The sequence below is a fragment of the Puntigrus tetrazona genome, unplaced genomic scaffold, assembly GCF_018831695.1.
Source record: "Puntigrus tetrazona isolate hp1 unplaced genomic scaffold, ASM1883169v1 S000000148, whole genome shotgun sequence".
Taxonomy (NCBI): domain Eukaryota; kingdom Metazoa; phylum Chordata; class Actinopteri; order Cypriniformes; family Cyprinidae; genus Puntigrus; species Puntigrus tetrazona.
The window spans coordinates 787,501-802,500 of NW_025047824.1; the positions used below are offsets into that span (position 1 = coordinate 787,501).

At 38.8% G+C, this 15,000-nt stretch overlaps 2 protein-coding genes across 3 annotated transcripts in view; both read left to right on the forward strand.

The window, feature by feature from the left end:
- ctnnbl1 (catenin, beta like 1) overlaps window positions 1-8,839 on the forward strand; it is a 42,283-nt gene extending 33,444 nt beyond the window's left edge. The window contains exons 14-16 of the mRNA XM_043230279.1: window positions 1,021-1,158; window positions 1,233-1,305; window positions 8,524-8,839. Coding sequence (XP_043086214.1) covers window positions 1,021-1,158; window positions 1,233-1,305; window positions 8,524-8,612 — 300 coding nt within the window. The 3' untranslated portion in view covers window positions 8,613-8,839. The remainder of the gene's footprint in view (window positions 1-1,020; window positions 1,159-1,232; window positions 1,306-8,523) is intronic.
- Window positions 8,840-13,408: 4,569 nt separating this feature from the next.
- LOC122332899 (V-set and transmembrane domain-containing protein 2-like protein) overlaps window positions 13,409-15,000 on the forward strand; it is a 45,034-nt gene continuing 43,442 nt past the window's right edge. The window contains exon 1 of one of the 2 annotated variants that reach the window (XM_043230364.1): window positions 13,409-13,711. In XM_043230364.1, the coding sequence (XP_043086299.1) occupies window positions 13,594-13,711 (118 nt within the window). In that variant the 5' untranslated portion in view covers window positions 13,409-13,593. The remainder of the gene's footprint in view (window positions 13,712-15,000) is intronic. The other variant, XM_043230362.1, reaches the window with a different exon arrangement.

Sequence of the window (15,000 nt, forward strand, 5' to 3'; positions counted from 1 at the left end):
TGCTAATCATAAAATAAACTAACAATATGCAAATCTTACTAACAACACAGTAATTGTGCTAGAAGCAAGTTAGCAGCATGCTAATCATGCACATTACTTGTTAGAAACATACTACCACCATGCTAATCGTAAAATAAACATGGTAACAATGTGCTGTTCATATTAACCACACATTAATTGTGCTATAAACATGCTAGCGACATGTTAGAAGTGTGTTGACAATGTTCTAATCATGCTAACAGCACTGTAATTGTGCTATAAAAAGTTAGCATCATGCTATGAACATTTCAGTTGTTAAAACATCCTAGCAACATGCTAATCATAAAATAAACATGTTCATAAAATACAAATCATACTAACAACACAGTAATTGTGTTAGAAGCAAGTTAGCAGCATGCTAATCATGCACATTACTTGTTAAAAACATACTACCACCATGCTAATCGTAAAATAAACATGGTAACAATGTGGTAATCATACCAACAACACAATTGTGAAGGAAACATGCTAGCAACATGTTAGAAATGTGACGTTCTAATCATGCTAACAGCGGTGTAATTGTGCTATAAAAGGTTAGCGTCATGCGATAAAAATGGTACAAACATGTTAATTATGTTAAAAAGATGCTAACGACTCATGCTAGAAACATTAACAACACAGCAGCTGTTATAAACATACTAGTAATGTTATGCTAAAACATCCTAACAACATGCTAATCATAAAATAAACATGTTCATAATACACTAATCATACTAACAACACATTAATTGTGCTAGACACATGCTAGCAACATGTTAGAAGTGTGTTGACAATGTTCTAATCCTGCTGACAGCACTGTAATTGTGCTGTTAGCATCATGCTAATCACACTAGGAGCATGGTGCAAACGATGCTAATCACGTGCTCGTAATGTACGTGAACTTTTCAAGCTTTAAAGCCGCTTCAGACTTAGCGCCTAGGCTTTTTCAAGTCAACCTTTGACCGATCTAGTGTATAATTAAGTGTCATGAACGCATTTCAGGACATGGTTCGCCGCGGGGAGATCATCGACGACGCCATGGACGACGAGTTTTACCTGCGGCGGCTGGACGCCGGGCTCTTCGTCCTTCAGCTCCTGTGTTACATCATGGTGGAGATCTGTAACGCCGGCGTTCCTCAGGTACGTTACCGTCCTCTCACGGCCGGCTGAAGCGGGATGCGTTTAATTCTGCTGACGTGCGTTTTCTCTTCCAGCTGCAGCAGAGAATCCACCAGATCCTCAACCTCAGGGGAGGATCCGTCAAAATAGTCCGTCATATAATGAGAGGTAAGAGCGCTAAAAAGAAGACAAAAAACACTTTGCATGCATAAAATTAAGCCCGTTTTTTGCAATGCATTCATTTCATAAGTTAATGTATATTTGATTTTGGTTTTTTTATTATTCTCACAGGTTATTCTTATTCTGTACTGATACAGTAAAAATATTTTAGTATTATTTTTTATGTCGGTCTGGACGATATGGCGACATAATTCCAATACCGAGATTGCTTTTATCATGCCTTTATCATCACTTTCGATCCATTTTAAGCACCCTTGCTAAATAGAGTATAATTTTTTTTTTTTTTAGCAAAAATGCCAAGAACACTGACTCCAAGCTTTTGAATGGAATAGTGCATGTTGCAAAAGCTTTCTACTCGTAAAAATGTAACCGTTTTAAATGTTGATGATCAGCAGTGACACTGGAGACCGGAAACTCAGCTTTGGTGAAATTAATAAATTACAGTTTAAAATCTATTCAAATAGAAAGCGAATAGTAAAAATATTTTTAAATTTTACTGTTTTTGCTATACTTTGGATCAAACAAATGCAGCCCTGGTGAGAATAGGCTGATTATTCTTATAGATTGAAACAAATGTGCTTCAGCCAGAAATGTTGCTGAAACCCCTTCAAAAAATGTAATAACTACAAAAACTGAAAAATGTATTGAAAATTAAAATTTCTTTATTAAAAAATAAAAAATTAATAAAATAATATATATATATATATATATATATATATATATATATATATATATATATATATATATATATATATATATATTATTTTTAATATATATGTATATATATATTTATTATATATATATATATATATATATATATATATATATATATATATATATATATATATATATATATATATATATATATATTAAAAAAATAAATGTCAATTGTCTTTATATATAAAATTTTATTTTATTTATTATTTATATATATATATATATATATATATATATATATACATAAAACTGAATATTATTTACAGTAATGTTCTGCAAAATATTTACAAAAATATAAATATTTATTTTTATATACATGCATGCATGCATACATTATATATTATTCTTTTTAAATTACATTTTTATTAAATACGGTTTAATCTCAAAATGTTTTATTGGTCTGTCAAGACTTTAATCTGCGTGTGAGTAGATGTTGAGTTCACTGGTGGTTGAGTCTCTGGTCGTCAGGTGGATGGTGTTTAGCCGTTCATGAACATGTCTGGAGGCCGTCGACACACACACACGCACACACTCACACTCTCTCTCACACTCACTCCCGCCCTGTTGCTAAAGCTAAAAGTATGCTGTGCGCTGCGGTGTATTTCTCTCTTTATTTCCTCCCGCCCCTCCATCGTTTCTCTCTCTTGAGTGATATGAGGTGTTCAGCTTCGCCCACTCTTCAGCCCAGAGCACCTTGATTAAGTCTTGACAGCTTTCTATTTCTCTCTCTCTCTCTCTCTCTTTGCGCTGACTCTCCTTCTTTTTTCTCCAGCGCTACTCTTTCATACTTCACCCAGTATTTCTCTTGGGAACACCCAGACTCTCTTGATTTTATTTTTATGGAAGTTTAGTGAGAAATGCACTCTCAGGAGGGACTTTCCAGCTGTCCTGTCCCATATCTGCACGACGGGAGATGGGCGATCAAATATTGACAGTAGATTTGTCAGGATTTTGTTGACGACGTAAAACTGAGTGTTACAGAGCATTGCAGTTCAGCTGAGTTTCCTGGTATTTTTTTTATTTATGTGTAATTAATACTGTTAAGATGCTTAATAATAAAAAATAAATTAAATATTATGTTATTATAATATATGCAAAATTTATATATATATATATATATATATATATATATATATATATATATATATATTAAAAATACTAAATATATATATATATATTATTTAGTATTTTAATATATATATATATATTATTTAGTATTTTTAATATATATATATATATATATATATATATATATATATATATATATATATATATAAGAAAATAAATATTATATTATGTATGCAAAATTTGTTTTATATATATATATATATATATATATATATATATATATATATATATATATGAAGTTTACTAATTTAAAACATATTATATTTTCTATACATATTGTATAGAAATTTAACTAACATTTAACTTTTGTTTTATTAAATTTATTATTAAATATTATTTATAGAAATGTTCTTCATCATATTCACAAAAATATAGAAACATTTTATTATTTGATCCCGAATGGTTCACGGGCTTTAATCAAGTTTAATCATTCGTTTTTATACATTTAACGTATTTTAAAACATTTTAAAATACAAAATATATGTTCCTTTGCAACAGTCATGCTACCAATAATTTATCATAGGCCATTTAGGCTTATAGTAACGATATCTGACTGCTGTCGTGTCTTCAGTTTAAGCCTGCTTTCTTTCCCAAATCACTTAATGGAAGAGCACAGCCCCTTTCTTTCTGCTCGTGTTTAATTCTGCTCTTCGTCATTATTAATGATTCATCGGGGGGAGGACGTTCCCACCTGAACTCTGCTGTAGCTGGTGACAGAGATGAAAACGGCGGGCTGTAATGGTTCAGACAGCTCTCTAGCTGCTCGTTTCGAGAGGCGGCGAGGGTGTTCAAAGACGTAAGCGCTGCTCTTTAGAGGATGCTATTAATGCGAGCTAATGGTGTCTGGGATACAAGTGCTACATGTGAGCCGTTTCACTTATTTTTAGCCCTTTCAGATTCTCCAACGTTCAGGTTTTTACTCGCAACCTAATTATATTTGCGCGCGCTGCACAATATATGCTTACATTTCAGTCACATTTTGCTGAAAGCAATCCTAACCGCTGCGTATTCTAATTATATTTCTAAAATTATATTATACGTCATTTTAAAATAGTAACCCATTTTAAATAATTTATATTATTTTTAATAATCGTAATAACAGTCTTATTATTCAGCAGTTTTCAAGTGAATCTCACCGGTCTATTTTATTATCTTTTTTATTATATTACAGTTCAGAGTACAAAAATTAAATCATGATTTGAGTCAATTAGTCGGCCAGTAATTGATCAGCGTTGTATTATATTTATTAATTATGCTATATATAGTTACATAAATATTAAAAAAGTCATATTTTACATGCATTGAAGTGCATCGTACGGGTCTTAAGTTATTATATTTTTATTTTGTATGTTATATTTCTTTTATATGTGACAGTAAAAGTAAATCAAAACAAAATAAAATTATTAATTGCAAATATTTGTATTTGAAAATTACTTGTCAGCCTAAAAAATGATCGTAATATATTTATAAAAAAAATAAGTTATTATATAAATTGTATTAGTTTTGACAACATTCAAGCAGTTTGCTTCGTTATGATTCAGAATGTAAAAAAATGCATTTAAACGAGCAAAACAGAATTAAATCATTAATTGCAATTATTTGTATGCCAAGTAAACGTCAACACTAATCTCTTGTTCTATTTCTCTTGCTTATATTTAGCTTTTTTAAAAATCTCTTTATGCTAATTTCCAAAAGTACCATGCAGTTTTTCCATCTTTACCGCAGCGCTGTGGTTTCGTTCAGAAGCGCTGGACGCCGGCGGTCCGAGTGTGAAAGCGTCTCTGGGCAGCGTCTGTTCCTCGCCGCTGAGAAATGGAAATTCTCACCTGGCCCCTGAAGCAGCTGCGGTCGTGTGCCAGGCCCCTGCCAGTGTGCTCACGCCGTATTAAACACAATCTGTGGTTTAACGCTCATGGTGTTTGTTTGCTGGTTGGAAATGTTTCAGTGAACCGATGGGAAACACTCGGGTTGTTTTGGATTGGACAGACCCTGAAGAAGCGTTCATTAAACTCTGTCTGTCTGCAGTCTATCCACCCATCCATCCATCCATCATCCCTCCTTCCATCCATCTGTCCCTCCCTCCCTCTATCCTCCATCCATCCCTCCCTCTATCCTCCATCCATCCCTCCCTCTATCCCTCCATCCATCCCTCCCTCTATCCCTCCCTCTATCCCTCCATCCATCCATCCATCCCTCCATCCATCCATCCCTCCATCTATCCATCCATCCCTCCATCCATCCCTCCATCTATCCCTCCCTCTATCCCTCCATCCATCCCTCCATCCATCCCTCCCTCTATCCATCTGTCCATTTATCCATCCATCCAGCATCCATCTATCTCTCTTTAGTGCTGTCAAACAAGTAATAATGATTAATTGCATCCAAGATACGTTTTTGTGTGTGTTGTGTATATCATGTACATATTTAAGAAAAATGTTGTTTACATGTTAAATATATTTATAATATATTTATGTATATTTATGTATATATATATTATATATATATATATATATATATATATATATATATATATATATATATATATATATATATATATATATATATATATATATTTATATTAATGTAAATATATACAATACACACAATCACATAATGCAAAGTTATATATCATGTGCATTCCAGTTAAATGTCACATTAGCAGAAAAAAATTATTTTATTAAAATATATATATATATATATATATATTATATATACTTGTTTTAAATATATATATATACATTTTTATATTTATAAATATATTCTACCTCATTCACTTGGTATTTCTGTTCTGTCTTCTTGATCCTTCTATTAATTTATCATTCTCTCTAGAATGTGTCTGTTAAATAAGAACAACTCGTAAAAAGCCATCATTTTCTCATTAGAGAGGATAAGTGGAACTTTACTTTCAGAAACCAGCTGTTGACCATCACGCGTTTGATTTAAATGAACAAACCAGCTCATTAGCAAAAGCGCTGCCTTATTTAGTCGATGCGTGTTAGCCAAAAAACATTTTTTTAAGCACTTCTTGGTGCGAGATGTGAGCCAGAGAAGCAATGCTCACAGTTCTGTCGTCATGGCTTATTGGTAATTGTGTGTAGTCGACCCCGATAGGTAGGTAGGAAAATCTGGTGAAGACGGGCTTCCTCTGTCGAGTTCGGCGGCGACTCTGGTTTTACTGCAGAAACCCGGGACATAAAAACCGCCCACAGAAGCCTCGACGCGCTCCAAGGCCGCATTTGAGTCACGCGGAGTGTGTCATTCTCTTACACGCGTGACCTTGGGCTGTGTGTACTGGTGTCGGTGGGAAGCTCCTCTGCAGTGGGCTGAAGTTTCCAGCATCTCGGAGCTCATAATGGATAATCCCCCTCAAATCATCCAGCATGCAGACTCCCTCAATCCTCCCTCTGTGTTATTTCAGCCGCTTTCTCCAGCCCTCGGGCTTGTGTTTCAATGCGCCACTTCGCTTTTTTTTCCCCCGCTTCCCCCATCTTATGGGTTTATTTATTTATTTTTCATTGGGTTTGATCCTCTGTCCCAGGGCTTGAGCAGGGCTTAGAAACTAATCCGAGAGCATGTCTACCTTTACACGCTTGCTGTGTACACGTCCAAAAAACACTGTTAAAGTCAGCATGAAATCAAAACGGACCCCATTTACTTTCTGAATGCACATTCTCGGCCTTATTGTGAATGATTTGTCAATCAGTGTCTCTTTTTATTCTGAAGGCATGTTTTTCTATAGCTGCATTTTGTCATTTGCATTAAAGATGGTATCGCCGGCAACACCAAGGTTATGGGTTCAGTCACACAACATACTGTATTTTCAGTGCAATGTTTTTATCACTTCTGATAAACCATCTGGCAAATGCTTAAATGGGGTTATTAATGGGAATAATCTTCAAATGTTTGCTTATTCATTCAGTTTGCTTATGTTTTATTCATTGTCATTTATTTACAAACTAGTGTTATTTCTGAACTAAAAATAATATATATATATATATATATATATATATATATATATATATACACACACATATATACACACACTTACACACACAATAATTTATAATATAATTTATAATATATATTTATACAAAAAAAAAAAAAAAATATATATATATATATATATATATATATATATATATATATATATATATTTTTTTTTTTTTACTTATTTGTGTAAGTTTTAGCAATATTCTTATTATCTTTTGTCTTAAAGTTCACAATTAAAAAAAACATACATTCATGGTATATTCAAGCACATATTAATTAAAGCACATATTAATGCCTTATTCCTGATGACCAAATTTTAGATCCCTTAATCCTTCCTCATACCTAAACTACCTTACTATTAGTAAGTATCTTGTGTGTGTGTCCCCTAATATACCATATTACTTAAAATACCTCTCTTTCAAAATTGTATGCCGTTATTTTTCGCACCGTACCAACGGTGAGGATTTATTTATTTTTTTCAATTTTTTTTTTTTCATGCAGCTCTTTTCCTTTTTGTGTGAGAAACTGAAATCGGATCTCGGGTGATCTTGTTCTCCTCTGCAGCTCTCGAATCTAATTCTCCATTCGGCACATTCTCACGGTCACAACATGTGCCGAGAACCGATGTTGTTTGCCGTCCGTGACGTCAAGCCCGGCCCAACGCGTCCACGCGCTTTTCCTGGACCCGTAATGCAGATGCTAATGCCATTTCGGAGCTTTAGCGGAGGAGAAGGTTTCCCGCTAAATCAATACGATCTCGAGCTCGTTCTGTGTGAAGTCGAGGAGTCCTGCGAGCGTCCTCGATGCAGTCCGGGCTCCAGAGCGGTCATAAGACTCATTCCAAGCATACGCTGCCTTTATCGTAGCCCTTTGAGTTCTCGGGCAGCGTTCCAGCTCGCTGCAGGTTACGGGAAACTGGAGAGTCCCGAAATAGCCAGACCTCAATCAAACGGGCAGATCTGATCTGACTGAGGGACACGCTCTCAAAGGCACCCATCAAACGGCCACGGATCTTAAAGCTATTTGCCCGTTTAAGGACGGCACTTCTTAAATCCCGCCACCTCAAACCCCCGAAGTCCGGACTTTTCTAAAGCCAAGGTTTTTCCCCATCCGTTCCTCCATGTGCGAAGGAGGAGGTCTGAAAATAAACTCTGGTGGGCAGTCAAGGGATGTGTGACAAAAAAAATTTAAATACTTTCAGGGATACAAATTCTCCCTTTGATTTTTATATATATTTTTTTTTGGGATTAAAGTATGCTGCCTCTCCTTTGAGACAGCATTAGGAAGGGTTTCTTGGCAGCGCTCGGCGGCGTACATGAAATTCATCCAAATTACTAAACATCCTGTTTCTTTTTCTCGCTTTTTTTTCAGAATACGCTGAAAATATTGGCGACGGAAAGAGCGAGGAGTTTAAGGAAAGCGAGCAGAAGCGGATTATGGAACTACTTGAGAACTTCTAAAAAGAAATCCAGTCGGAGCTCGCTGTGGGTTTTCCTCCACGCGGATTTCGACCGATCTTCATCCCGTCCCGACTGGACCACAAAAACATCCGTGTGGCTGAATGCATCCCGACGGAATGGATCCGGATATCATTCCGGACACATTTTGTTCGTGTTTACAGTCGTTGTTGTTTTCTAGGCCAGATATTTCGTCAAAACAACTTAATTAAACTTCGTGCTAGTCTTTACTTCGTGCCGTTTCCTTCATTAGATTTCGCAGATCACCTTCTAGGAGTCTTAATGTCTCATTAAACCAATTCAAGCAGAGAAACAACTCTTGTGCTGAAACATAATTTAGGAAAATGTTGTGTTTATGTCTCTTTTCTCCTCTCCAGCGTTCTTGCAGATGGCTGATTAAGTGACGGATTGTGGCTTTCCTCTCTTTTCGGCTTTCGTTTGTCATCTCATCCTTCAGGTCTCTATATAATCCAGGGTCCAAAATTAACTTTCTAAACCTGCTAATGGCTGGTGGATCTGTATGTCGGCTTTGTCGTCTCGCTGCTTCTCCCTGGAGTGTGTCAAACATTGTGTCACTGGCAGCATTATACCTTTGCCGTTCTCTCAGGGAATCGGCGATCTCTAATTGCGTTTCTCTTATTTTAGTTTCAATGGGAAATGCTAACACGTGGAGTTTGGGCGTCAAATATTTGGCCGTTTTAATAAGCTAAGCTAAATTTCAGGGTTCCCACATCTGACCAATAAAAAAGGAGAAACATTTCTCCCCCTGAACTTTTATTTGTGATTAATGGACAGTTCTTTTAAAGAGTTTTTTGTTTGTTTGTTTGTTAGGGATAGTTCACCCGCTAATGAAAACCTCGTCATTCACCCAACCTCAGGTTGTTGCGAGATTTTCTTGTTAATCAAAATAGGGAGGTACTTTAAGAATTAATACCTGCTTTTTTTTTGTTCGTTTTTTTTAGTAGAGCGGCACAAAGAAAGACTCGAGGGCGAATTAATGATGAAAAACGAATAAAAATCTTTGGTGGAACTATCCGTTCAAGTTTCAATTAGGACCAAATTACTAATGAATTAATTCGAAATGATATTGCAAGCGATATTTCGTAACGGAGTATTAATTGGCTCAGATTTCCGTGATGGTTTTCCCAGTTTGGAGAGACCCTATTGGAACTGTCTTTTAACACGTGTGGGCATATTTTGTTGGCGATTGTCAAGTGTTAATTTCGTACTCTAGATTTGATCTTTCTCTTTCAGAGGATACGGCTGCTGTGATTCTAATGGCCGTTAATTAGATGTTTGTCCAGTGGCGATGAGCCAGAGAATCCCAATCTCTTGCTAATAGCGGGCCTGCTGAGCTAGCGCGAAAATGCTACAGCTCTCTCCACTTCTCTCACATCCCCTTGTTAATTTACAATCCCAGCTTCCCGTTTTTCCCGCGGGCTTAGCGTATGTATCGGCGCGGCCAGGGAACGTTCACCGTACGGAGACAGTTTGCTTACTAAGCTCTCCTTTGCCACGGACGGAGTCTTTAGCTGAAGGTTGAGAATAATTGTTAAAGCTCCAGAGCCAAATTGAATCAATCCGGCGGAGTTCTTCGGCGGGGCGAACGGGGGGCCATTACGCTGGATTTATACTCACTGGAGGCCCGGCGCTTTAAAACAGACATTATGCAGGGAAATTATTATTGTAGTAACAAAAACATCTCCGTGTGGCTTCCGGGCCTTGATGAATTGTCTTCGTGTGACGGGTAGAGAAAGGCGGCGCTGCGTTTCTCCAGCTAATTAAGTGCCGCAGTCTCATTACGGCTTGCACTTTATCAGACATCGACAGCTCGAGGCCCCCGTGGTCATCGTCCGCCGTACACGGGGCCCCCGGCGCATCTCCTCGTTTCCCGGCACCGTCGCCGCAGAGCGATAGCTTCCTGTCCTTTAGCCTCGGGGACAAGTGCACGGGAGTCATTATCTCGCCGGCTCTTTCCCCGCACGTTCTCTTTTTGTTTATCCATCGGCCTTGTCCTCCGAGGAGCTCCACTTTCCCGCTCCCGGCTGATGCTCCTGGCATATTAAATATTCCCTGGCTGTCCTTTCCGTGCTTCTGTTGGCGTAGCACGGCTTTATTTTGCGAGGTCTCTGTGTTTCCCTGCGTCTCGGGAGGTCAGTGATTGCCGCTAGTTCTCGTCGTTACCAGGGTGATGGCTTGCGGAGAGAGGGAGGCGTAAATGCTGTAGAGGAATGCTGACAATTGGAGGAGGTGATGTGCGACAGTTGCCCATCTGTTGAATCGCGCATTATGATGAATCGCGTGCGCCTAGAACATTATTGATGCCCCTCTGCCAACACGTCAGACTTGAAATGCAAATGAGCGGTAACTACAGAACGGGGCGAGCGCCCTGCGCTTCAAGGACACGCTCATTACCGTAGCGATGCTTGTCGGTAGCGAATGCCAATCACTCTCGTCTCCGGTTTGCCGTGGCGGGGCGGAGGCCTCGCCGGCTCACGCAGAGCGACATCTGCTTCCAACCTTCCTCCGAAATCACCCGGATAAAACTCGGGATCGTTATTTGCATTTTGAATTGACGGGAAGGGCAGGTATCCCAGCACGCATCTCTTATCAGTGATTATGACACTGGTGTGCTAACGGTGATTCAACAGCAATTTCACAGCCCAGAGAGCTCGGAATAATTGTCTTTTTCTGAGTGATTGAGTCGAGCTGTGCGAGCGCTTGATTTCCACCTCCTCGCGTCGGCTAAATTGATACGAACCTGTGGCGGGAGCGTTGTTTTATAACCGGCATTGTGGGAAAGGTTGATACTGGGCTGTTCGTTTCGTAGGCTGGCGATAGATTAGTGTTTTTATCACGTGGTAATTGTAATCGTGAGGCACTTCAAAGAATGAAGTGGTTTTATTTTTTGCGTCACCGTCGTGGTGATGTCCGGGGTGTATTTTTGAGATAATGTCACGCATGGAAACCAGTGGCATTTTTAGTCACGTACTGTCGAACTAAATGTCATGAGTGCGTTTTGTTTTTCCTCACAATCCTTAAAGGCGTACTCCGCCTAATCATTTACCCACACGTCGTTCCAAACCCGTGAAACCTTGGTCTTCGGGAACGCAATTTAAGATATTTTAGATGAAAACCTGGAGGATGCCAAATAAATAACGCCGACAAGGTCCAGAACGGTATGAAAGATGTTGACTAAGTAGGCCATCATTGGTTCAATCCGTATGCAATGACGAGAATACTTTTTGTATGCAAAGAAAATAAAAATAACTTTACTCAATAATTGTTTTCCTCTTGGGGCATATCCACAGGATGCAAACCATGTGTGCTCTTCTGCCAGCCTACACACATTTCCACTATTTGAACAAATACAGTGCATCCTTGTGGCACGGCTCAGTGGATATTCTCCAAAATGGCGCAACGGTGACGAGGAGAGAAATTATTGTATACTACAGTTTACTGAACGGTTGAACCACTGATGGCAGATGGACCATGTCCATGTCTTCTGACCATGTTTTTTATTCTTTTCTGAAGCTTGGAGATCAATGGGACAATCACAAGCCTCCTGGTTCTCCTTCAAAATATTAAAATTTTCTTACGGGGTTTTTATTTCGGGGTGGTTTAAAAAAAAAGAGAGAGATTTAAAAGCGAGTTTAGATGCTCCAACTACATATTCTTTAAGTATAGTGTTCGACCTCTACTCTAGAATAGCATTTTTCTGTGCTATGTAGCATATATTATGTGTATGTTTTGTTTGGTATTCACACAAAGCTGTCTGTTGAATAATGTATCCCATAATGCAATGTGATTGACTTAACCTTCCGTTCCCAGTGTGGCGAAGGGCCTTGAGGTAATTTTTCCCCCCCCTACATTATTCAGTGCTCGATCAATCAGCGTGTCAGCTAAACTTGACTTTAACGTGCAGCATAGTTAGTGGATGTAACAGCGGATATAAAATGGAAATGCACAAATTAAATTGCCTTTAAAAGCATAGCTCAAACTAAAATGTACTTTTTCATTATCATTTGAATTATGTTTATACTACGCTATACTACAAATATCTACAGATAAATATATGTCAGCCTACCACTAAATATGATTTTTTTTTTTTATTGAAACTTTATCTTTTATCATTCCATATTGGATGTTATTTCACAGTATCCCAGTGAGTGCATTGGTATCAATTTAACATCAAATATTAGTCAAGGTGCTGGCTGTAGCATTATTTTACATTTAGTAAATAAAATTTGAATTTCTTCCAGTGGTAAAGAGTTGATTTAACTTGACTTGATATATATGTGTGTGTGTGTGTGTGTGTAGATGTATGTTTATATATGTAGACTATATAATGTGGACTATATAGGCCAATATGGTTTGTGCTAATCTTGCATCAAATTAATTTAAATTATTTGCTCAATTAATCTCTTTTTTTTTCTCTTCCCAATCAATTTTGATGTCAATTCCATGTCTTTTCAATATCAATTAACCACTGGATTTTTTTTTAAAATAGCCAGCGTTCAGTATAGTAGGCACCAGTTCAAAGTAATCAAAAATACAAAAAAAAAATAAAAATACAAAAAAAGTCACAAAGTTATTGTTCTATACTTGTTGACTACTTAAATATAAATTTGCCTCAGAAACATTTCAAAATTAATTTTTACCTCAACTCACGACGACTATCGCTGTAAAAAAAACAAAAAAAAAACAATATTATTCCGCCTAATTGAAATTCCCTAATGACAGCCGCCGCGCTCCCTCCTCGCGCTGTTCCCTCCGCCGCGTCGGTTAGATCCGGGGAGTTTCTCTTCGCGGAGACTCGAATCGCATCAGTGGGCGACTGCACACAAGCGCAGCCTCCTCTCAGCCGCTCCCGCCGTCGCCACCGGGGACGAAACCCGCCAGCGAACCCCCCCACACCTGGATCTATCCCCCGAAAGCCGTACATTTCCACCGGATGTGAAAGAGTGTCTCGCAGGGAGCAGCGATGGGCGCGTTCGGAGTGATTCTGAGGAGTTTACATTGTGTGGGACTCTACCTCCAACTTAGTGTCAGTCTCAGGCAAGCTGGGAGCGACGACGTGGAGAACCACGTATCCAACAACGGTGAGACGCGTGGGCTCGGGTCCGGTTCCGTTCTCGCGCCGTTAGCCGGTTTCGAGGTCCGTTAACGGCTGTTATTTGAAGCCGAGCCGCGCGCGCGTACGCTACAACGACGGGGATGCGCAGCGCGGTTCGTCCCCGATACATCTGCACTGGGGTTATTGACAGGTGCTGCCGTGATTAAACGATGGAGATATCGTGGTACTTTACGGTTCTAGCTCAACGGTACCTCGGTGTCTCTGTAACTGGTGTCGACGTGCGCGTTTAACGTATCCACGCGACTTTAAACGATACCTCGGTACGCGTTTAAAACGCGGCGTGACCGTTTTAAGGCTTTTTCACCTCAAAAACAAAGTCATGCGACCGAGTTATGAATCACCGACGGCGTTAAATGTCGATTTTATTACGCGAATGGTTTCGTTGAGGAATACTACTGCGCAGAAAGATCTTTCCGTGGCTTTTAAACCTCGTGAAAAAAAAAGTGCTACTGGTTTTAATGAACGCTGTAGCGATATTGTCCGATAACGTGAAACTGCAACGCTTAAAAGTCGTTTTAATTGTGCACCCTTGTACTTTGATATAACTAGTATGCTGTATTTGCGTGTTCTTCCAAGGTCCTTCAAAAAAACCCCATTGGTATCAGATGGGAGCTAGAAAAGATGAAAAATACTTAAATATTAGCACCTTTGAATGGCTTTGCATTGCTTTATCACTTGCATACTTAACCTGCTTCCTTTCCGGCCCGAAGATGCTTGCGATTCAGGGTTTATATAATTCCCTCAATTGGCCTATTTGTTGTTTTCATTGCAGGAAGAGCAAGGAAAAACCATTACGCGCATTTCGAGATTCTAGCCGTGATCTAGAGCCTGGACGTTGAACGTACTCTTCAAACTACACGCAGGCCGGAAGATCCCAGGGATTGTGCGGAAATGGGCTCGTTGTGTGTGTGTTCGGTCGCGAAGTTTTGGCAACGATGGATGACTGATGCGGTGAATGAATGGGTGCTGATGAAAGAGTTCACACGCCGGATGGCGGGGCGCTCGCCATGAAATTAAAGGGCAGAGTGTGATCGGGGCAGATATTCATGAGGAATATAAAGAGGGCCGGTTACGGCAGGATCAGGAAAGCCATCTCGACATGCATGCGTTCTGGATTATGACGTTCTCGTAAGGTCTTGTGACGGCTTTCTAGTGGACGACTGGCTAGGGAAGACTTTAAATACCTTTGGCAGGTCAAGGAAAGATCTTTGTTTGACGATACGCCCCAAAATGTGAATGTAGGCCCGAGAATAA